The 22,078-nt window shown below is 44.0% G+C and overlaps 1 protein-coding gene and 1 long non-coding RNA gene across 6 annotated transcripts in view; one reads left to right on the top strand and one right to left on the bottom strand.

Moving 5' to 3' along the window:
• The window catches only part of GRAMD1B (GRAM domain containing 1B), a 95,227-nt gene extending 84,573 nt beyond the window's left edge, over positions 1 to 10,654 (bottom strand). The window contains exon 1 of one of the 5 annotated variants that reach the window (XM_032709399.1): positions 10,194 to 10,654. In XM_032709399.1, coding sequence (XP_032565290.1) covers positions 10,194 to 10,552 — 359 coding nt within the window. In that variant the 5' untranslated portion in view covers positions 10,553 to 10,654. Of the gene's footprint in view, positions 1 to 1,007; positions 1,102 to 10,193 lie in introns of those variants that run through there. The other 4 variants (XM_032709396.1, XM_032709397.1, XM_032709403.1 and 1 more) reach the window with 4 other exon arrangements.
• A 189-nt stretch (positions 10,655 to 10,843) lies between these two features.
• LOC116797665 lies at positions 10,844 to 20,331 on the top strand. The gene is made up of 3 exons (XR_004360701.1): positions 10,844 to 11,049; positions 18,285 to 18,406; positions 20,209 to 20,331. It is a non-coding gene; the product is annotated as an uncharacterized LOC116797665 (long non-coding RNA).
• Positions 20,332 to 22,078: the final 1,747 nt, after the last annotated feature.

Here is a 22,078-nt window from a genome sequence, read left to right as displayed (position 1 = left end):
GAAACACAGTACCAAACACTGCAGTGGCACATTTCCATGAATTCTATTTGTTAATTTTTCATTGAAAAAAAAAAAAAAAAAGAGAGAGAGAGAGAAGGGGAGGGACTTGGTGTTCCCCCCCTACCCCGAGATCAGAGTTTTGGTCCAAGAGATTTGTGGTTTCCTGTGAAGAAAAATTAGCCAGTGATTCTTATTATCATTTAATACTTTCCTCAACCACCTTGTTTGTGACCAGCTGCTTCTTCAAGATCTAAAAGGGATCAATCTTATTGAACATGGTCTTTCTATAAAACACAATAATGGCCCTGAGGACCCATTTAGCATTTGAGAAACATCACCCACTTCTCACTATTTCTGCTGCATGAGACAGAACCCTGTTCCTTACTGTGGTGAGAGAAGGCTGAACCTTTCAGAAAAAACTAACTATTGATCAGTATAAAAATCACAAAAATACACAAATCAGCTTTTGAAGTGGGACAAAAAACCCCACAAAACTGCAATATTTCTGATTTTCAGCTCGGGATTTAAAGCACAGAAGTGCACTGTGGGCACACAGAGCACACTCAGCTCGTTCCCCCACTGCACAGGGGGGAGTTTTGCCACCAGAACCTGGACAGGGAAACATTCCAGCAAAAGGGGACAGATTGAATTTTCCCACACCCACGTGTTTAGTCATTCTGAAGTGCCTCGCTGCAGAGAGGATAATCAGGGAGTAAGAATTCTATACTGGCTTCAAAGCTATAAATCAACAGCTGGGTAAGAACAAAATATTCCCAAAAGCAAAGGAACATTTTTCTTGTGCTTCTGAGCTTAATTATGGCCCAGTGAACTGGTCTGGAAAGAGCAGAGAGGGAACCACACTAACCCTGGTAATTTAAATTATCACCCTTTAGATCCAAGAAAGCACTGCAGGGACTTCTTCTATAATTACTTGTTTTTTCATAGAAAAATCCTCCCACCAAACTTTGCCATTTCAACTCAGACCAAGCAAATAGAATAAAACTCACCAAAGGAAAATTCCCAACCTCTCACCAGTGCTGGTAACACCACGTGAAAGTTCCCTTTTGGGGCAGCTATAAAAGATGAACCTTAAACCCTTCCAGGCTCATCCACCCATTAAAGTTCACAGGCAGAAAAGTCCTTCAAATGAGGGCTTAAAATTTAACAGAATCCAGACACTGCAGCACCTGAGCTCAGGATTGTGAGCAATTAAACAAGGAGAGAAATCAGTTTTTACCCACTGCTCACTCCAACATGAAGCTTGGCAAAAATCTGTGAGCTTTTCACACAAATGAAGTGATTTTAGCAGTCTGATTATTAGACAGTGAGGCTGCTGAATTCCCCAAAACGTTCAGAGAGGTTGAAATGCAGAGTTTATTGGTTTATTGTGGGTTTTTCAGTCCATTTTAAGGTGGCTTGCCATTAAAAACTGTTGCTTTGAGGTGGTATAAAGACGAGTTAGGGTTGTTACACCAGAGATAATACAAGGTGTGATTTATATTGAGGAGTAGCATGGGGAGAAGTCAGTTTGGTACCTACAGAGAAGGCCCAAAGCTGGATAAAATTCCCAGGAAAGCAGCAACCCAAACTGATCTCATTCCAAAGCTCACCAATGACAAACTTGAATTTAGGCTTAAATCTTTGAGTGCACATGCCCGGGGTGCCCCTTTCAATTCCTATAATTTCTGTATTTTAAGGTTTATGCCTCGTGGTTTTTCCTTAATTCTCATGCAAACACTCAGACTTATTACCTATTACTTTGGAAACTCAAGTCTTAACTACAGATTAACCAGGTCTTTTAACAATTAAAACCTTTGAAGAGTCTGCTCCCATCCCTCCTCCACCTCACTGCTCCCAAGCAATTTATCCAGGTAACCCAAGCACAAAAAAACCCATTTTGCTGACTAAAACCAGTGTTCTGATCACACACAGTTAGTTTCAATCTGGAGATCTGAATTTGCTTTCATGCCTTAAATATTTAAATATTTCCTATTTTTCTCGCACTTGATTTTGAGAAGTTATCAGTTATAAACTAGATTTTTGTACTATTATCTTTCTGCCCTTTCTTTTTTTTTAATAAGTCTCATTTTCTTCTGAGATTTCACATAAGGGAGAGCCAAAATCTCTTACTTTAAGCAAGAACAAGCTTTCAAAGCTAAGCAGGTCCCCCAGTCGAAGATATTTGTCAGGATTTCTCAAAGTTCAGACACTCAGTCAATGTTAGCACACTAAAAGCCTTCTGGGACTTCTCTGCCCTCGAGGTGTGGGAGATAAATCCACTGTACTTTTATATCTGCAGGTGTTTGGGGCAGAATTTTAGCCAGATTTTTTTTTTTTCCACTGGTGATGGATGAATGGGACAAGGAAAGAAATGGCTGTAACCTGCAAGAGAGAATCAGTTAATGAGCTTGGAGGATAATTCATAAAAACCAGAAGGCTGTTGTTATCCACAGCTATTAGTGAGAATTTCAGGCCTGAATCCAGAGGATTATTTTGTATTCACTTTGCTTAATTAACCCCAGTAATCATAAGGCTTAGAGTTCTGTATTATCTGTTTTAAAAAGGGGAATAATAGACACTTGACAATCAGATTTACATATTCTTTAACTGCTTTCAGCGACTGTGGCAACAGTTTTTTGAATTAAAAACTACCACGTATGAAATGCCACAATACATAAATATTTTCACCAGCACATTTGGGAACAAAGATATGCAGGTTATAATCAGCAGAATAAGCACATCAAGGCTTCTGTTCAAATTTACAAAGCTTTTTGGTTATTTGAACAACTAGAGAGTTCTTTTCACTCTCACAGCTGCAAAGCACAAAGACTTGGCTCTACCTGCCTTAAAATATATCACAAAATAATTGGGGTGCCTGAAGAAGCACCACCAGAAAGAGAATAACACCACCAATATCTGGTGTGAGTTGTGGTTACTTTCAAACTGGCAAAGAGGTTATCCCCGTGCCTTTTAAAGGGTATTTTTACACTGTTAAAATCCACATTAATTAAAAGAGAGCTTTGGCTTAAATGAAGTCTTAAAAGATCTGCAATGCAAATGGAATATTTTAGCCAGTGAATTCCGTGATGTGCAAACAGTCTTCATTTGAAAACTCCTCTGGTGAGTGTTTGTGCCCAGCTTTCCTTGACAACACAAACAGGATAATAAAACCAGGTTGAACTTCAAGCCCCAGGTGTGTCAGAAGCAAAGGTTCCTCTGAATGTTTTCCCACAGAGGGCTTTTAGGAGCTTGTCAAAAACAATTTTATCCTTCAATTCCGCCCTCCTGCTCTGCTCCTCCTCCCCAGAATTCATCCCCCCCCTTCCACTGCATATTTCTCATGAAACAGCAGAAATAGAGCTCCCAGTCCCAGCTGCCTTAACAGCACCTCACTGTCCTCGGAAAATTAAATTCCTGTCATCAGGAGCACCGTGTTTCTATGGTTGCAGGGATCCGGAAATGACTGTGCCAGTACAAACCTCAAGGAACTGCCAGGTGGAGGAGGGAAAGCAGGATAAGGGACAGGAATGGGCAATCACCGGCCTGAGTTCCAAGGGATAACAGTGTCCCCCATCAAGGGCTGCCTCCTTTGATGGACCTCAAGCTTCAGTTTGCAAATTAAAAGCCAAAGCACCCTCAGACACAGTTTTCCCGCAGCTGCTGTTCCCACACTCGGGATACAGGAGGAAAGTTGTGAGGGCAAACACGTCCTTCCTGGAGGCAGCAAGGAAACACCAGGAAGATTTATGCTCAGACTTATTGCTGAGCTGATCCCAAGCCCTGGGGGAGGCAGGGACCACAGCATTTCCAAGGATCACAGCACCCCTCTCCTGCCTCCACAGCCCTGCTCCATCTCAGGATGGAGTCTGGAGAAACCCCTCCAAAGGAGGAGAACCATAGAATGGTTGGAAGGGACTTTAAAGCTCATCCAGTCCCACCCCCTGCCATGGGCAGGGACACCTTCCACCAGCCCAGGTGGCTCCAAGCCCCGTCCAACCTGGCCTTGGACACTTCCAGGGCTGGGGCAGCCACAGCTTCTCTGGGAATTCCATCCCAGCCCCTCATCACCCTCGCAGGGAAGATTCCTTCCCAATATCCCATCTAACCCTGCCCTCCTTCAGCTTAAAGCCATTCCCCCCTTGTCCCATCATTCCATGCCCTTGTGAAATGTCCCTGTCCAACCTTGTTGTCAGCCCCCTTTAGGTGCTACAAGATCTCCAAGAGCCCAAAGAGATTCCTGAGAACCAAAAGGGCACTTCCTGCTCCAAACCTTCACATCTCCCTAATAACTCACTTTCATAGATGGGGAGGGTATAAAGCAATATTTATAGTCTAAACCCAGTCTAAAAAAAGATAAGGGACAGTTCTATCTATCATATAGACCATCTTAATTAGCATTAATTGTGTCCTTAGCAGTAGAGTTGGAGAGTCAGAATGTGAATCCGTGGTCATCTCCCTGCTGGAAAGGGTTACAAAGGGCAGGACGGGCAAGTTTTCTCCTCTCACAAAGGAAAAACATCAACACCAATCCTCCCAGCTGTCAAGACAAGCCCTTTCATCAACATCTTATTCCACAATCCCACGGAAAACAACCGTGGTAATGAACACAATGATCATTTGTTAAATACCATCCACAGGCACAGCCCTGGGTAAAAAGTGGAATTCCGAGGGTCCATTGGTAAATATTTGCTGACTAGATAAGATCAAGAGCGTTTAAGTTCCAGGCTGTTTGTAAATCGGTCAGTTTTGATACTCTTGGGTGACTGGTCATCCTAAACCACACAAATACTGGAAGGCAAATATTTTAAAAGAAAACCACAAACTACTGCACGAGGGCAATAAGGTCCAGCCAAGGCAAATAACAGAGCTGGTGGAATTCACAGTCACTTGGCACAGATTATCCTAAACAAATGGCAAAAAAATCTGCAGTCCCAGCAAACAGCACATCAGCTGTCCTGAAGCAAAAGTTGCATTTGAACTGACAGGTTCTAAAAGGAAAAAAGATTACATTAATGGCTGAGCTGCTACTGAGCTCTCACACTTCACATTTCAGATTAGGAGAGATACCACACAGAGGGAAGTTTGTGCTTGTGCACTTCCCAAAGCTACCAAAAGCAGAGAAGATCAGCTGCTTCCTTCAGACATCAACAACTGATATTTGTCTTCCCAAAACCCTCAGTTAACCAGCCCCAGCTACTAGCAGGACGTGGAAAAAAAAGATGCATTTGCCTCTTCCATTATGAAATCCCTGTGGAGCATCAGTTCCTCACACAAAGGAGATTTTAACAAGAATTTCAACAACACCTGAAAAACAAAACTGCCCCAGCAATCCCAGTCCAAACCCTCCTTCCACTTGCTGCAGTGCTGCCAGAGAAGCCCAACTTCTCCCCTCTGACCCCCAACTGAAAATGGGAAGTTGCTGAAAGCCTGAGAAAGTGAGAAACACAACATTTCCTTACTCAATTTGCAGCTTCTCGGAGTTTTATGGTGAGAAGTGAACAAAACCTCATCCCAGCCGAGCCTTCCCAGCACTCTCAGCTCCAACAGCTCCCTCTCCATCAAATGCTTGTTCCCAGCTCAGTAAATCCCTCCACTTACATTCCCCAAAGACAGAAGTCCACTTGGATCACGTTTCCACCATGGGAGAGGCTCAACAGCCTTTAATCTTGTAGCTTTTCAGGTTTTTATTTTTCATAATTAGCAGTTACTTAGGGGGGGAAAAAAACCCACATCACTGGCTTTCATGAGAGCTTTTTCCTCTAGAAAACACAATGGTTTTTTTACATGTGCAAGGAAGAAAGAGGTGAATGAAGCATTAATTTACTCCCAGAAACACTGTGGGTTTCAATTTTGTTAAAGAAAGCAAAAGCATTATGAACTAGTTGAAATTAAAGATTCATTTAGATTAAAGATTCAAAATATCTGAACCACCTCTTTGTAACTAATATTTTTAGCTCGTGTTCCAACTAATCAGCAGTCCACTGATGTGTCTCACTAAGGTGACCAAGAGACTTGACAAGTGGAAGTGTTTTTAAGGTAAAAAATAGAAGTTCTACCTCTTTCCACACAGTGTGAAGAGTGGTAGCCACAAAGCAAACTGCTGAGCAGTCTAGAGAGTCTCCTGGCATTTAATTGATACTGTCAGGTAAGTTAAAGATTTCAGCTGAAAAACTTCTGCAGTTGTGTATCTGGCAGCTCAAAAAACCTCCATCTCCTCAGCACAGCCACTTTTCCAAGATGTGCTCCCAATAATACACTTCATTTTTAACACATTAGAGGCATTTTAGGAGTTAGGCAAGACTTTGCTTTCAGGTGAACCCACGGGGAGTGTCAGAGTTTCCAGCAGAAAACCAACCTGAGTACACCCATCTTTAGGAATTCCCCTCAAAATCCACAAATTTCACAGTCTTAAATTTCATTCTTAACTAGTCTGGATGCTGTGATTGACCAGACAAATTCATCTTTAGGACAAGAAGACAAAACAAGGTGACCTTGGAGAGCTCAAGGCAAAGGGAGCTCTGGGGAAGGATTGAGCCAGCAGAGATTACAGGCAAGGGTGGCTTTAAGAAGTAAATAAGAAATTAAAGCAGACAAACTCCCTTACCCCCACATCAATAATGCATGTTCATTACATGCACAGCAAAATGCTGACAGATTGCATCTCCAGCCTCTGAAGACAGAAACATCATCATGTCTTAATAAAAGACTTGTGCACCTGGGTTCATATTTTACAGAGCTCTATGCAGGTAAATAACTTCATTACCTGGGTGGCAAATGATGGGTGAGGAAAACAGGTAAGAAGCTGTCTGCACCCCTTATAAAAATCAAAATATTTATCATCTGTAGGCCCCCAAAACACCAACTTTGTAGTTTGGATCACGCTTTGGTACAAGGACAAGCTGCAGGGAGAGTCCTACCCCTGAGAAATGGCACCTTTCTGCTCTTCCACCTGGAACAAAACTGTGTCAGAGGCAAGAGAGGCTCTCAAATGCCATCTCTGCTGTTAAATGCAAGGAAAGAAAGTCTCCCTCCTGCTCCATCAGCCACCCAACACAGCAGGTAAACACACCTTCCAAGGACCCAGGCTGTTAAAAACCAACCAGCTGATACAGAAGGTGGTGTGGGCTGGAGTTTCCGGGTGGGAAAAGCAGAGCTGGAGCTTTAGAGACAACCCTTGGAGTCCTAAAAGCATTTGTTTATTCACTTGGATGCTCTCTGGGTGCTAATGGTCACTGAGCTCTTGCTCTGGGGCATGGGAGCACAGCACAGCCTGGCTGGAGGAACTCAGTGGGTGCACCAGCTTTCCTGGGAAAACCCTTCCACACAAACAGCCACATCCCCGGCCACAGGATGGGTGTAAAGGCTACCAGAGTCCAAAAATGAAATTCAAGCTGCCTGATGGTGATTTAACCAGAGAAAGGGAGCGACTGGAGCAAACTGGATTTCTCCGGTGGGAGCTGCAACCCTTTAGCAGGTGAAATTTGGGAATCCTGCTTAATGGGATCAATACCTAAATTTGGGAATCTGCACATCCTAACAGGATGCCTGCACTCCTGGCACAGTGACCACCTTGGGAATCCTTGTTACCACAGTGTAACTAAACTGCTGGACAGGCCAAGCACCACCAACAGCTCGAGTCCAAAACAGGGCTTGGTGAATAAACCCCTGGACAAAACACTGAAGGTTGTTGCCCTTAAACAAATGAACAGCACAATAAATTATATTAATATATGTTCTATATATTAATATATATTCTACTATATTGATAGTCTATACATTAATTAATTTCATATATTAATTAATATATTGATCTATATATTAACAGAATAATATGCTAATGTATAATATGCTAATGTATAATATGCTAATGTATAATATGCTAATGTATATGTTGATGTATATGTTGATGTATATGTTGATGTATATGTTGATGTATATGTTGATGTATATGTTGATGTATATGTTGATGTATATGTTGATGTATATGTTAATGTATGATATATGAATATATAATCTATAATCTAATCTATATATTAATTAATATAGAATGAATAATCAATATATTAATTTATATGTATTCCATATATTAATATTGTTGCATATTATATATTATGTAATATAATTAATTATGTTACAGAGCATCTGTTACAAACGTGAATGGCATCAAGAGGCCAATGACAAAGTCTAAAGCAGGGAAAGCAAACAAGCAGTACTTGTTTGATTTATAGGAAACCAGCTTCCTGCCCTGCTGTTTTAGAGCAGGGTTTCACAGGCAAAACTCAGGTTTACCCCACAGTTCTGGCTGTTGAGCCTCTCAAATCAATGCCACAAAATCCTTTAGGGTTCACCACACTTTCTGTGGCCAGTTACCCACAGATTCTGCTTCCTCTGTGCCCTTCCAGCACCTGCTGAGTTGTGAAAGCCCAGTGATGATCTCTGCACCCTCCAAGCCCAGAGGGTCAGCACAGTGACCAGCAAATGGGGTTTTTCCATCTGGACTAGAAAGGGAAAAATTCCATCTGAAAACATTGTGTTTGCCATTGCAAAAGGGATCGATTTGGAGCCTGTTGCACATGAAGAAAAGAGGTGCCATGCTGGCTTTGGAATGCTAATGCCACCTAATCCATCAAACACTTCACCTCTTTTCCAATCACTGCTTCAAAAGCATACCCAGGCAGAAATGTCTGGGAGATGGACGAGCAGAAAGCTGTCAGCAGGGCCAGGAAATATGGGCACAAGAACAAACTAAGTTTTCTTACGCATTCACACCAAAAGAAGCGTGTCTTGGCCTCTGTCTCAAACACATCCACCATCAATAAATCCAAAATAAATCCTTCAGCTGAAGAGCCATCCTCTGTTGAACTTCAGACCTTAAACTTGGAGACTCTGACACTTGTTTTACGCGTTATCTTTCCCATTTTGTGTGGAGCCACTGAATCACTACTTATATCACCACAGCTATGTGAAAATCTGTAATAGTTCCCAACCAGGAGATGTTTTTCAATGTTGAGTTACTGAGAGGGGTTATCAAATCCTCAGTGGCATGCATTTATTGAGGAAACTTCTTTAAAAATTAATACAATGACAGACTGACCTTGCTAAAGGGACCTTGTGTGAGAAGACTTATCACAAAATCAGAGTGGATATTAAAAGCTCTGTCCTGTAAACACTGAAGCAACACAGCAGTGAGTCAACCCAGTATGTTGGGTGTAGGAATGGTAAGAGTTGAGTTTCTCTTCTTATGGAAGTGCAGCACATCCTTTCAGGGATAAACCCACAGATCAGCTGCATGGGAGCCGCACACAACAAAAGAAAACTTGGCCCACACCAGGCCAGTATAAAGATTTATACAGCACTAATTTCTTGGAGAAACCTTTAAAGTTTCTTGTGTATTCGGGGCCTTCAGGAAAGGTAGATTGTTCCACCCCCCTGTTAAAGGTAGGGTTGATTCCACTGCATGTTGTATGCCCTGACTGCACCTGCAGGGGTTACACCAGGTACAGCTTTATCTTTGTGTGGCCACACAATAACTCCCTGGGCATTAATTTCCCTGTGTTGACAAGGTCTTGGAAGCCTTTGTGAATGATTTGTCCCCTTCTGAGCCAAAAGACCAAGTGACTTTCGGGTCTGGAGAGCTGCCAAGAAGGGAAGCCAGACACCTTGATGTGCAGACCCACCTACTTGGTTTCTCTGTGTCGTCCTTGCTTCCTCCCAGCATCAGCTACAAAGGATGACAGGGAAGGTCTCAGGGGGAGGAACGAGCACCACCAGCATTAACAAAAGTTTGGCATCATCACTCCTGTGCAGGTAATGCCAGCAGAGAGGTCACCTCCTCTCTTGCTCTCAAGGGTCTCTTCAGGTCACCTTAATGAAGTTAAGTCTTATCACCACCCACTCCTTCGGGACAGTCTCCCTCTCTCAGCAGGGAGTTGTTTTCACTGGCTCTGTGTTATCTGTAGGACCACGAGCAAGGACAAACCCCAGCACTGCTGTTTCTAACACACCTCCTGTCCTCACACAAGGATCAGGCCACTTGGTCTGGCACCAACAAGTCCAACCAACACCACGACGTCCCAGCCAACAAAGTCCGGGGGAAAAGCACACCAATGCATCCAGGGGAACACAGACCCTACCTGCCTGCGTGGACAGGGTCACGTTGGGAGCAGGGAAGGGGAAGTGGCCAAAGAACATACCTGCTCTCACTGCACTCCTTCTTCTCTCTGACTCGCAGCCACTTCCGAAGGAGGAAGCGCTTGCGCCGCGGGGAAGCACTGGGTGTGGAGCAGTTGGACCAGGGGGTGTCCTCGTCACTGGAGGGGGTGATCTCAATGGATGGGAGCTGCAGGTATTCCTTGCTGGAGGAAGGAGAATCCTGGTACCTGCCGGCCTCCAGGCTCTGCTCCTGCACGTTCTTCATCCGCCTCATCTTGAAGCGCTTCCTGCGCAGGGTCGGGGTGGACGAGCTGGACCAGGCACAGCCCTCCAGCCCCTGCTGCTCGGGCACTTGCAGGGCTGGGAGCTGCAGGGTTTCTGTCATGTTGGCAGCTGGCATCAGACGCCCTTGCTCTCCTTCTGCTCCCACCCCCAGGCGCTCTCGCTCTGATCTCGGTGTAAACCACACCACAAAGCCACAACTCGCCTTCCTCCTCCTCCTCCTCCTCCTCCTCCTCCCTCGCCCGGTCCAGCACTGCCCGCCCTGCTCAAGCAGGAAACCTCATGTTCTTCACGTGCTCTCATTTAACAGCCGGCGGGGTGGGGAGGGGATGTTCGGGGCACAGACATGCCACAGGGGGAAGCCAGGCTCAAGTTTCTTTTTCCTCCTCTCCTCGCCTCTACGAAACAAAGTCCCTCCCCTGCCTTGGTCTGGCTCAGAGCAGGTTTAGCACCGAGAGGAGGGTTTGCCAGCAAAGGGCTTGGCTCGGGTTCAGCTTCCCCCCTTCTTCTGTCCTCTGCCTAATGTTGGCTCGGGAAAGAAAAAATCTCCTGGGGCTGCTCTAGGAAAGTCAGCTGAGTCTTCTCAAGAGACGGAGCGGCCGGAGCTGTGAGGAGGTCAGAGAGAAACAGAGGGAAGGGGGGGGGAACAATACTCGATAAAATCAGGAGAAGGAGCAGCAGGAGCAGCCCGTTCTCTTCCTGCAGCGGGTCAGACACACGCAGGCAGCTGTTGCGAGTGTAACCGCGCTCTTAATCCCAAGAGAGACAGGGGTTTTATTACCAAATATGCTGCTGCTACAAATCACGGGGTAAGGAGGGCTAACAGCCTGTCTGGAGAAGCCAATTGGACAGGGGTTGCTCCTTGTCCCACCTTCCTGCTCAGAAATCCCACCCTGCGCAGGGAGGGAGGGAGCGAACTCGGAATTTCAGCCTCCTTTCACAACTGGCTGGGGTGGTTTTGGTCCCCATTCACTGCTCACAGAGAAGGCAAAGGAGGAGAAGGGTTGAGGAGCAGCTAAAAAAGCACCAGCACTGGGCAGCTGGTTGGGTTTTTAGCTCCGTTTCACACCAGGGAAAGCTGATAAAAAAAGAGTTCTCTGGAGGGCAATGATGCTGCTTCCAAAATGACAGTGGGTGATGGGTGTTCCCGGGTCCAGGAACCAACAAAGACACCACACGAAGACAATTGCACATGCAGAACAGATGTCACAGCAGGAGGAAGACACAGAGCACATTTCTCAGGCATTAATACACTAAGGAAGCTCTGCCAAGGGTCCAGCACTTGGAACAGCAGCCACAGGACAAGGCAAAATCCTGGTGATGATGAAACCACATCAGGAAAAACAGTGTGACAGATTCTCCATCGGGATCCTCTGAATTTCACTGAATGCTCCTGCACAAAGCTGTGTTTTCAGCTGAGAAAAGGGACATAGAATTTAAAACTCCAAGGCAATGACTGGAATTCAGCTGTGTGCTGTCAGGGAAAAGAAAAATAATAATAAAAAAATCTCTAAATCAACCTGACACAGCTTTAGTTTTCATTGTTCAACAGCCTGAACCTTTTAAAAATATTAGCTTCAGGTTAGAAAATATTTGTCAACCCAAATGAAAACAGTTATTCTTGCATGGGCTGCCTCAGTTTTGTTTGAAAATAAACTTCACAAGAGCTTGGAACATCAGAAACTGCCATGAAACGTGTCAGAAAGGGAAGACTGATAACAGCAGGAGGAAGGGGGAAGGAAATATTTCAGTAAAATGACAGGGCGGGTGTTAAATCCTCAATTGCTGTATTTAATTTCTGTGCTGTCCTTTTTGCTCTGCTCATCCTGGAAGTTAAGAGTTTGAGCAACTCTCCAGGTTTGGGGAGCCCTTTGGAGACTATCAAAGTTTTTCTCTGTGTATTAATGAGTTTGATCTCCTGTGGAATCTTTTATCAGCTACCCAAGATTCTTAATCACAGAAATAAATATAAATAAAGGTCAAAGTTGGCAAACTTTGGCATGGTTCCCTTGGTCAGGAATTGCACAGGACACTGCAAACCCTCAATCCTCCTGGATATTACCTAATTAATCAACAAGAGACTCATCCTACGTTGCTCTGGGCCAGAGGAGCATTTGGAAATCACTTTTTTATGCAAGAAAAAGGTTGCATAAAACCACAAATCTGTGTCACAAATCTGCTTTTAGTTGCCAGCACCAATTCCTCACCCTCATCCTCACTGAACACTAATTGAATTCACTTAAAATAGGGATCCTTTCCCACCCCTTTCATATAATAATTCTCTCAAGCACCATTTCTGTACAAATCACTGCTTCCATGAGAACTGTGTGTTGCCAGAGCCTTGTTTAATGACTGCTCCTGTGGTTTAATGATCCATCTAATGATGGATTTATTCCAGCAACAAATGGTTGTCAGTGCTTTATGCTGATCAACAACCTCTCTGCCTTTCTCCTCACCAAATATTCCGGGTTTTCCAGTGTTCTCTGAAGAGGGTTCATAAATTAAACCATGAAGAAAGAAAAATCCTATTAAAAAAATAAATAAAAATCCCTTCCCTGAATGAAGCACATGAGCTAATGCCAGCCCAGATTCTCTGGCAGTCCTTTCCAGAAGAGCTTTTCCCACATTTTTAAGGGATAGCAAAATGCCATCCCTGCTGGATGGACACAGAGCAGTAGCAGGCACTGAGATTACACTGTAAGAAAGCAGTTTGATCAGTTAAAAGCTATTCTTTTTAAACACAGGAATCACATCCAGCTTATGCAGAAGGCAAACCAAGTCACTCACCTGCACATCAGACTACGACAGCTCTGCCAGGTCAGGCAGGGAGATCCCTGCACTTACACACTTGGGAGAATTCAAGCAGAATTCCCCTTTTCCTACAATTCCACCTCATTTTCCTTCCTGTGCACACAGCTGCAAGTGGCAGTTTCTGCATGAGAGCCCTGCCATGCCCACAACAGAGGCCAAAATCCTGATTTTCAAATTCCAAACCACACATTTTTCCTCCTTTTTTTTTTTTGTGTGTGTGAAAATTCTGGAGTAACTTTGTGATTTTTAAATAAATTAAAAACCCCCAATATATTTATCTGCATTTACTTTCACATTCTAACAGCCTCCTGCAAGACCAGTCATGTTATCTCTGGAACTGGAACTTGCACAAGGTCTTCAGCCACCTTTTGGTCTTTGCACGTTCAGTGAGATGAGTTCTATAACAATTTAACTTGTGGATACATCCAAGCAGCAAGTATTGACTAACAATTCTTATTTAGGGGCCCTACAGCTCTGTCCCTTTAAATCCTGCCCTGTCACCCAGCAGCTGAACAGTCCAGCCCGTTTTATTTTGGCTGTGTGACACCAGACACCTGCATGTGTTGTTTTATGGGACCCAAGGACTGTGTTACAAGGCAGATGACAAATTTCTCAGCCTGCAGGGCAAGAAATACCAGCCACACTGTGTTATAAAGCAAGATGGAAGCTCATGCTCTCCCCAGTTCTTCCCTGCTCAGTGCAATATTTCAGTTAAAACTCCACTCAGTGAGAAATCAGTGTTTGGATAAATTGCATCAAGTGCTCTCTGGCACAGGAATTGAATATGTCTATTATTTGGCCAATATTGAATTAAAATAAGGGGTGTACATACCTGTACTCACAGGGCAAAGCACAGCCCACACACCTGGAATTTGGAGACAGTGAATTTGAGAAGTGAATTCCAGGTCACCCATCCCAAAAACTAGGAGCAGTGATTCTCAATTCCTCCTGGGATCTCAGCATTGCCATCACCAACCTCGTGGACAGCAATGTGGGACATGTACCCAAGCTCTGCTATGGGATATTATTCCACAAAACTTGTGGAAGATGTGTTTTATCACATGCCCAATATTTACATATTTACATGTTTTATCACATGCCCAATATTTACATATTTATATATTTTACCACATATCCAATATTTATGTATATGTATATATTTTATCACGAGTTGTTCCCCATTTTAACAATATTTTGAGAGGTGGAAAAGAGGCTGATTCTAACAGGGCTTTCTGCTTAGAGGTTAATCTATATAGATATTCTATTTATATTTATACATAGAATATATATATAGACATATTTATGTAGATATTTTTAGAAGATACCAGCTATAGATTAATGCCTGTTTTGTGCCTTCCCTTTCAAAAGAAACAATTCTCATGTCAGCAATAACCATTAAAGACTTGAACCCATGAATTATTATGAGGCATCTCAATCCTGGTCTCATACACAGCCAGCAGTCCCCAGATGCTTCAGATACCATCCAGAATTCCAGAACTTGTCAAATATGATTCCAACAGCACAGCACATGGTGTATCTTTCCAGCATTAGGTCAGTGCTTTCACAGTTAATTTGTCCAGGCACTGTTCTGTCTCCAAATTCCAGGGGACAGTGGAGCCAGAGACAGCAAACAATACAAATTAAATCAATGTCAGGGCTTGGCAGTGATGATCCATCAAAAGACAGCAACAGGGCAAAGGTTCCAGGACCTGCCTCTCAGCTGGAGTTCTCTTTCAAATGGAGATCTGAAGTGAATTATTTGGCACTGCCTGTTCACACTGAGCAGGACCTCTCATTGAGCATCAGGAACAGCAGCCCTGTTCTTCTCCTAAAACTAGTGGAGGGGAGATGGGATCAATTAAATTCCCTCCCAAAACACAGGGGGATCCATCAGACTCAGTTTCCAATAAGAGCCTGGGATTAGGTTTGCAGTATATATGCTGGATATGAAGGAATTCCTTGGAATACAGCACCTACCCTGTGGGTCATGGCTCACAACACACCATTAACCACAGGAGAACAAACCTCGAAGTACAAAAGGTCTCTGAACAATACATTCTTCCCTCTCCAGCCAAAACACCTCCTTCACTGGCTCAGCCCAGGCAGGTTTGCTGTGTGGAACCCAAGAGCAGCCAGGTTGTGGTGTTTGCTTCCATTCAAACCAAACAGCCTTTAAAGTTTAAAAAAAAAGAGGAAGGTTTTGTTGGAGAACACCCTGCAGCCCAGGGATTGAGGCTCTCACAGGTCATTGCTCACTCCAGGAAGATGCAGCCAAAAAACTCTCAGCTTGAGGAGGGGTGGCTTGACCTCAGCAAAATTTCAGTTCCTGCAGCACCTACATCCTGTAAATCAGGATTATCCTGTACATCAGGATTATGTGGATCTGCTGCCACCTGGGCCTTTGTTTCAGCTCAGAGAGGAAACTCCAACTGTTCAGCAAGTGCTGTGTTGTCCTTTTAGGATGGCCTGGCTCCAACTAACAGTGCTGTCTGGTAAGAACAGTGATTGCCAGCTGTGAATATTCCTATATTCAGGCAATACTGGATATAGAAAACACGGGACTCTACTCCCTATAAATTATAGTTTTACCTGTAGATCATGATTTTCCACCCCCAGCATGGCTGTCAGTGGAATGTTTTTAAGTGCTTCTTCTTTCTGTCTTATATTTAAGACAACTGAAAACAAGCCTGGAATTGTTGTCATCTTCCTTTTTTCTTTATGGAACAACAAGAGAAAGAACACTTCTTTGCCCTACAAAAACACTGAGGGAATGAATGCTTGCCAAAAAAAGAATCTCAAAGCTTATTCTGCAAAAGGCCAAATGGAAACCACCAAAACTATCTCCCAAGAGCCACTGAAAACACAGAGAGACAGAAAAGGTTCTTTCCTATGATTGGTAAAGTCATTTTACAATAAGCATATAAAAATTGCTCTATAAATACCACTCCTGTCCATCACCTCAGCTATCCAGCAAAGCTGCTGGAGCCTGTTCCTCCAATTTAGGCAAATGCCTGAAGACAACTGTTACTTTTCCTCATGATCTCTCAAAAAGCCTTTAGAAAAATACTCCGTGGCCAACTGAGAAACGTCTCCTCCAGCTGCCTTTGCCATTCACTCCCACTTGTAATCCTGCCCTTGCTGGGATGGAAATGGAGCCAAGTGCAGCTCTCCACCCCCAGCACACAGCCAACATGCACATGCAGACAAATCTCTCTCCATCAGTGTTTATCACGTGCCATAAATGTGTTTGTTTGAGGCATCAAATATGCACAGACTGTAAACTCAGCCCCGTGTTTCTGGTTTGCAGAACACAGCATGTGTAAGGCAGTGCATGTGCAACACCTGCAGCATCTCTCTGGAGATAAATTAATAATCTCTAGCTAGTTGGAGGTGACAGCAAATGAGTTTGGAAGAGCTCTATACACTGAGAACACCAAGCACTGTCCCAGGAACGCCACATTCAGCATGTAAAAATCAGAATGCACTGAACGTGCCCCTCAGGCAGCACTTTGTACCTGAGTGTGCACCTGCAGGTGTGAAACAAGAGAGAAACTCCTCTGCAAAGCACTCAGGAATGCAGCAGATCCTGTATATCTTAAAAAACAGTCACAGCTGGTGCCCAAACACCACAAACTCCACCCTCCTGGTTACACCTCCCCAGCAGCAATTGGTTTCTTCATTTATTCACGTTGCTTCATTTTTGTTTGCTGAGGCTGCTGATGCCTCTGCTGCAGCAGGAAGGGTTACACTGCTAATGCAGGGTGTAAAAAAGCTAAATATACACACAATTTCCACTGCTCCAGATCCAAACAGTTGCTGAGGACATGAGACTAATGGTCAACATTTAATGAAATACCTTAGAAATGTCAGGGTATGTCACAGTCACCAGAAATCATCTTCTCATATTTTCCCTCCAAATTATCATTATGATGTTCCAGTGAGGAAAAGGTCAGAGCCCAGTGCTCTGGGGAGAGCTTACACTGACAGTGCCCAGCAGGGCTCTAATTCATGTGTCCCCAGAGCTACAAACACCACTAATGACCATCAAATAAAAGACTTTTTTTCCCTCCCTTTTCTTCCCTTTTAATATATAAATAGCAACAGGTGACACTTCTTCAGCTGTTTGGGTTTTTAAGCAGTGCTGAACAACCATAATTCCTGTTTTTATACACCCAGATTTGCACCCAGCAATCATGTTAGATTGGAGCAGAGCTAAGAGGTTTTATCTGTCATCACACAGGGGGAGGTTTGCACACACACATCACCTCTTCTGCCTTAAACAATCTCTCAGCAGTTCACACAGGTTTGCAACCAGTGGAAGCAAAACTACCAAAAAGAGCCTTATTTTTCCTTCAGGAGGGAGCCCTGAGCTGCTCCCACTGCTGCTGAGGGTGGATATCAGGGTTCCTGCACTGCCATCGAGCTCATTCGTCCTTCACACAAAGCCCAGTTCACATTTTGTCTCAATTTCCTTCCAGCTAGCACCGAGATTAAGAGAGCTGCCTGATGGATTAGAAGTGGGGAAGTTTAATTTAAGAAAGTGCAGAAGTCACATGGTCATCCCAAAAGACTGTCAGGAGACTTGAGGAGCTCAGCTGAGCCCTGAGAGCTGAAAACTCTGTGTCTTGTCACCCCCAAGAGCAACTGCAGCACAAAACAAGCACCCACTTCAAGGTGGAAAACAGAAAATCAGTCATTAGTTGTTACTTCTGCTTCCTCATCACAGCTCAAGCAGGCATTGGAATCCAACTGCCTGTGAACCAGAACATCAGTTTTGTTAAAACCAAACAATTCCTAAGGATGACAACCTTAGTGTCCTTCTTTTCTTTATTAAAGTTGGGCAGGGGCTGCCAGCACTGTTTGCTGAGCTTTAATTCTCAGTCAACATCTCCAGTTCTATCACTGGAGTGATGCCAACTTCTCTCCTGCCATGTCTGACCCATTTTTCTGTAGTTCACAACAGGAAAATGTTCTTAAGTTAAGCATAAAACTGACTTTTCCAACAACTCACCTCTGCTGTGTCCCTACTTTATTTACAGCTCCTACCAAATTTCATGGGCACTGCTGCATTCCTGCTGCCATCCCCAGTCAAGGGGGAGCTCCAAAATCAAGGACAGGAATTTATGCTCAAAGTCCTTCTGTAAACCAAGGGCCAGGATGAGTGCAATGTGACCCTGCTGCCTGCAGTGCTGTCTGGGTGAAAAGAATGGTTCATCCTAAAAATAATCAAAATTAGCCACGTGCAGCAGCACCAAAAGGTGCAGGTTACCTGGTGCCGAGGTTAATGTGCTTTCTCCTTCATCCAGCTGAACAGGGCTTTTATTTGGCACCTCTTTTTTAAAAAATATGGCACCTTAAATTCACATTATGAGCCCGTTTCACCATCTGAGCTGTGATTTAAGCAGAGCATCCCTGGGAATAATTTTACCCCTAGCCCAGGTTCCCATTCCTACCTTTTTTACACTTGGTCCAGGTTCCCATTCCTACATTCCCAAGCTCCAATTCCCACAGGTCTCTGCAGGGAGAGCCTGGAGCAGCAGGACCTGCTGCTCTCTAGTGGCACAGCAGCCACAGACAGTGAAACACCTTCCCTTGGGCTACACATTTTGCTTTGAAGGCGGTTCCTTGCCTCAAACATCCCATTAAATACAAGTACACAGGATTTACTTCCAACATTTTAAGTGCCTGAACTTGTGTAGCTGCCACAAAACACTGCCAGGTGCTTTCATGCTGAACAGGGTTATTTTCTCCCATAAATTCCCAAGCCATACACAAAACACATCTCTTTTAACCCCAAGAAACCTGTCAACCAGCTGCCTAAATCCTAAATCCTCTGGGGTCAATCACTAACTGATTCAGAGCTTTCAGAACTGTTCACATCCCCCCTTTGGTCCAGTCCACTGAAGATCAAAATTTAAGGGTTCCTTCCTCAGAGCAGACTGTTTCTGGGTGTTAAAATATTAACCACTGCTAATTTTAGAAGGGGGTATAAAGCAGGAGGCACAGAGGACACAGGGAAGGTGTGTGGATGCATGTGTGGAAATAGGATCCTTCTGGGGGATGCCTCTAATTTGAATTTATTTGGCAGATTTTAAATCTGTTGCTCGGTCTTTTGGTTTTTTAATTCCTGCATAAGGCTGTGGGGTATATTTTGAAAATGAACTAATAATTTACAAGCAGAACATCTTATTCTCAGGGTCAAATTCCAGCTCTAGTGAAGGGTGGGAGGGGAAAAAGCCAATTCCAGCAAGTGATGTCACTACCTTTGGAACGGAGTTGGAAGGCGGAGGGAGACGAAATCTTTGAACCATGAATTTAGTGCCCAAAGTTCTGACTCTCTTAGTTACAAAATTATTCAGCCCAGGCTCAGCATCTGAGTCAATAACCTCTGCAGGAATGAACATGCTGAGCTCCTTGCAGCAGCTTTTCATTCGTTATAAATACACCTGCCATTCACTCCTGCCTGCAATTCTGCTCCCACTTCTTCCCAGTTAGATTGGAGCAAACAATGACACTTACTAGATTATTTTTTTAAAAAAACCCCTCATATTTCCGGGCCTCTCATCAGTTTGCCTCGGGCCTAACTGCACAATGACACCTTTGGAAAGTTATAATAAAAAAAGCACATATTAAATAGGTGGGGGGGGGGGAGCCCCAGTAAGCAGAAGCTCAGTGAAGAATAAGATAAATGTCTTTTTTTAATACATTGGAATCTGGCAATTACCTCACACATGAGTGTTCCTGATGTGAATAACATCTAATAATTACATTTAAGGCACAGAGCTTATTTAAGGGGTTGACTTGGATCTAAAATAACCAATTTTGCCTTTATAATTAGGCACAGTTACAGTGGCACTGAGAGCAGTGGGATGACTTCCAGTTGCTCAGTGCAATGCTTAAAGAGTAAAAACTTTTTATTTAAATTGTACCAAGAAGGCAGGAAACCTCTTTCCATCTTTTTAGAACAGCCTGAGGACCTGTTGATCCTCCTGTTCATTCACTACAACTTAAACTGCCTCCAAAGAGGGTGATCCTGAGTTTCATCCCTGACCTAAGAGATGCAGCTGGACCTGTTGCATCTTTGATCTTTCCACAAGGATGTGGAATTGTTTCCAGTCACCTCAGTGTGTTTATGGGTCATCCCTTTAAGCAGCTCATGAGCCTCAAGCCTTTGCTTAGAACACTACAAAAATGACCATTTAAATCCCAGGGAGAGTTTGCAGCTGGTGAATTAAAATTTCACCTCTAGTCCACCACAGGTAATTAACACTTTTACCAGCTTTTACCTAATTAAACCAGGGCACAGAGGGGAGAGAGATTTATCTGTACCCAGACTTGGTTTCTGCACAATTACAGCTCAAAAGGGTTTTCAGATAATCCTTGAATGCTGCAGAACTTCCACCAACTTTCAGTGAAGTTTTCACCTCCACACCAAGCAGCTTTTTGGGATTGTCCTGGTTTTGCCAACAAACTTCATCCCAGCTGAAAGCAAGACAGGAATAAGACTTATTGCTAATGCACCTTTGACAAGGTGCTTGTGGATCAGTGGAATAAAGTGTTTTGCAAGAGTTATTATTCCATTTGCCGAGCTTAGGTGGACAGAGAAATCAGATACACAAAGAGAATACGCCTGAGACATGAAAATACATCTTCTAACAGCTCAGCTCCAAATGATCTGCCCATTTAGCCTCGATACAAAGCACCTAATAAGGAGCCAGGAGCCCAGACAGATGGATGAACAGGCTGAGTCTCTCCCCCTCAAGAAGTGAGGATTCAACAGCATCTGCTTCAGACATCCAGAAGGTTCCTGTTACCCAAATGAAAATAATCATCATCTGTCAGTCTCAAATCACTCCAGCAAGAATTCGTGAAGAGTGGAGGTTGTCAGCTCTGGGAAAGCCAGTCCTGCTCCAGAGGAGGGAACACACAACCAGTTTGTGAGTTCAGCACTGCCCTGAGCAGGGGATCCCCATCCCCTGTCACTGCTGGCTTGGCTTTCCCACACCCAACTCCAAGGCAAGGGCAGGAATTGGATGTTTACTGAGCTGAGCACGGCAGGGACACACTTTCTCAGCAGGTGCCATTTTCTCAAATGACCCTAAGCCAAAAATTTAAGAAGAGAACTGAAGAAACGCACAAATTTCCTTCCTCAGAGGACTTTAAAAAAAACCCCAAACAAACATGCCACTTCTAACAAGAGAATCAACAGAAAGGGAAAACAAATGAAAAATGAAGAGGTAAAATTAGATCCCAGCGTTGCAGTGTTCCCTCTGTGTGGAACAAAGTGCCCAGGGAGGGCATGGCAGCTGGTTTTAGGTGACCAGGGGCTGAGTCAGTGCTTCCTTCCCAGCACCAAGCTGACCTTGGAGTTCTCAAGGACCTGGAAGCAGCACAGGCTCCATTTCAGAGGGAGCTGAACTGTCCCAGCAGCGGATGTGACACTGATCTGCCTCAGCCTCTGGGCACAGGGTGGGGATCTCAAATTTAAAGTGGGTTATTCAAGTGTGACCTGCTTGTTTGGGGCCAACACTGAGAGCACAGGTTGGATGCACAGCTCTGGGGTTAAATCTTTGCCATAGGTCTCTGTGCAATGGAGGAAATTACATTTATCTCCCAAGTGAAGAACTTCAGGGATCCAGAACAAAACTAAACCTAAGATAGATAGTGTAGAAAGGGGACCAAGATCCATTATTCCACTCAAAGAGGCCACTAGTGAGCTAAAAGATGTGAACTTCAAATTTAATTAATGACCAAAGGCTCTTAGGGAACTCACATTCTTGAGATCCCTTCAGTTTTCTGACCAATTCCATCTTTCTCAAGGAATACTGACCAC

This window comes from Chiroxiphia lanceolata, chromosome 23 (genome assembly GCF_009829145.1).
Source record: "Chiroxiphia lanceolata isolate bChiLan1 chromosome 23, bChiLan1.pri, whole genome shotgun sequence".
Classification (NCBI taxonomy): Eukaryota; Metazoa; Chordata; class Aves; order Passeriformes; family Pipridae; genus Chiroxiphia; species Chiroxiphia lanceolata.
The sequence above is the reverse complement of the archived record's forward strand: the minus strand, read 5'-3'. Positions and strand labels throughout refer to the sequence as shown.